This window comes from Acanthisitta chloris, unplaced genomic scaffold (assembly GCF_000695815.1).
Source record: "Acanthisitta chloris isolate BGI_N310 unplaced genomic scaffold, ASM69581v1 scaffold25886, whole genome shotgun sequence".
Classification (NCBI taxonomy): Eukaryota; Metazoa; Chordata; class Aves; order Passeriformes; family Acanthisittidae; genus Acanthisitta; species Acanthisitta chloris.
Window position 1 is genome coordinate 27,150 of NW_008680114.1, and position 807 is coordinate 27,956.

General features: G+C 46.5%; 1 protein-coding gene across 1 annotated transcript; it reads left to right on the forward strand.

The window, feature by feature from the left end:
* On the forward strand, window positions 1-799 carry LOC103804970 (uncharacterized protein C20orf195 homolog; the record flags this gene model as incomplete). The annotated part of the gene is given in 3 exon segments (XM_009077604.1): window positions 1-344; window positions 346-662; window positions 738-799. Coding segments are annotated over 3 exon segments (723 nt in total), but the record flags the coding sequence as incomplete, so codon positions are not given.
* Between the last annotated feature and the right edge of the window lie 8 nt (window positions 800-807).

The window sequence follows — 807 nt, forward strand, 5'->3', positions numbered from 1 at the left end:
ATGGAGCAGTACTTGAGAAATAAAAATATTGGTCTGGACTTCCTGCACTCCAGGCTGAACCCTCACCACCTCCAGCACCACCAGATCAAAGTTCATCTTCTGAACAAGTGTTACTTTGACTTGAAGACCGAGCCCAGGGAGGTGTCCATGAGAGATGAGAACAACAGGATGAATTGTGTTGACATCTTGCAAACTGCAAACCCCTGCCAGCTGCAGAAGATGAAGAAGGTGGGGAAAAAACAGACTGAAATCCAGCTGACACTTTTAACTGAGCTGTTGCAACAGCTGGAAAGAGGTTGGGAGGAGCTGAGCCATTATGTAGAGACCTGTGACATGGCAACTTTCCCAGTGGCACTTGACTAGGAAGAGAGTGCTCAAGCTCTCCATGCTTTTAGCTAAACTCATTGCCTTGGAAGAGCTGAGAAAGCTCTATGTCAAGCACACTTTCGTGTCACAGGTCGATCTTGGAGGTGCTGTGCATCCTCACATTAATATTTCTCTCTATACAAAGAAGCCACTGATTTTTAATGGGACAGAATCATTTGCACATCACAACTGGGCCCAGCTCAAGTGGCTTACTGAGAATCAAGAGTCAGACCCCAAACAGTGGCAACTGGAGATCAGGTTAGTGACAGATGACAGTCACACAGGACCAGGATATAGTTGGATTCAGGAAGTCATCTTCAACCCATGTGTAATCAGTCGCCTGCAGCCTGGCAGGTTGTACTAATCCAGAGTGAAAAGATCTGACACTGACACACTTTGTGCACCGTGGCATGACAGCCTCATACTGAAGACAAAACCTAA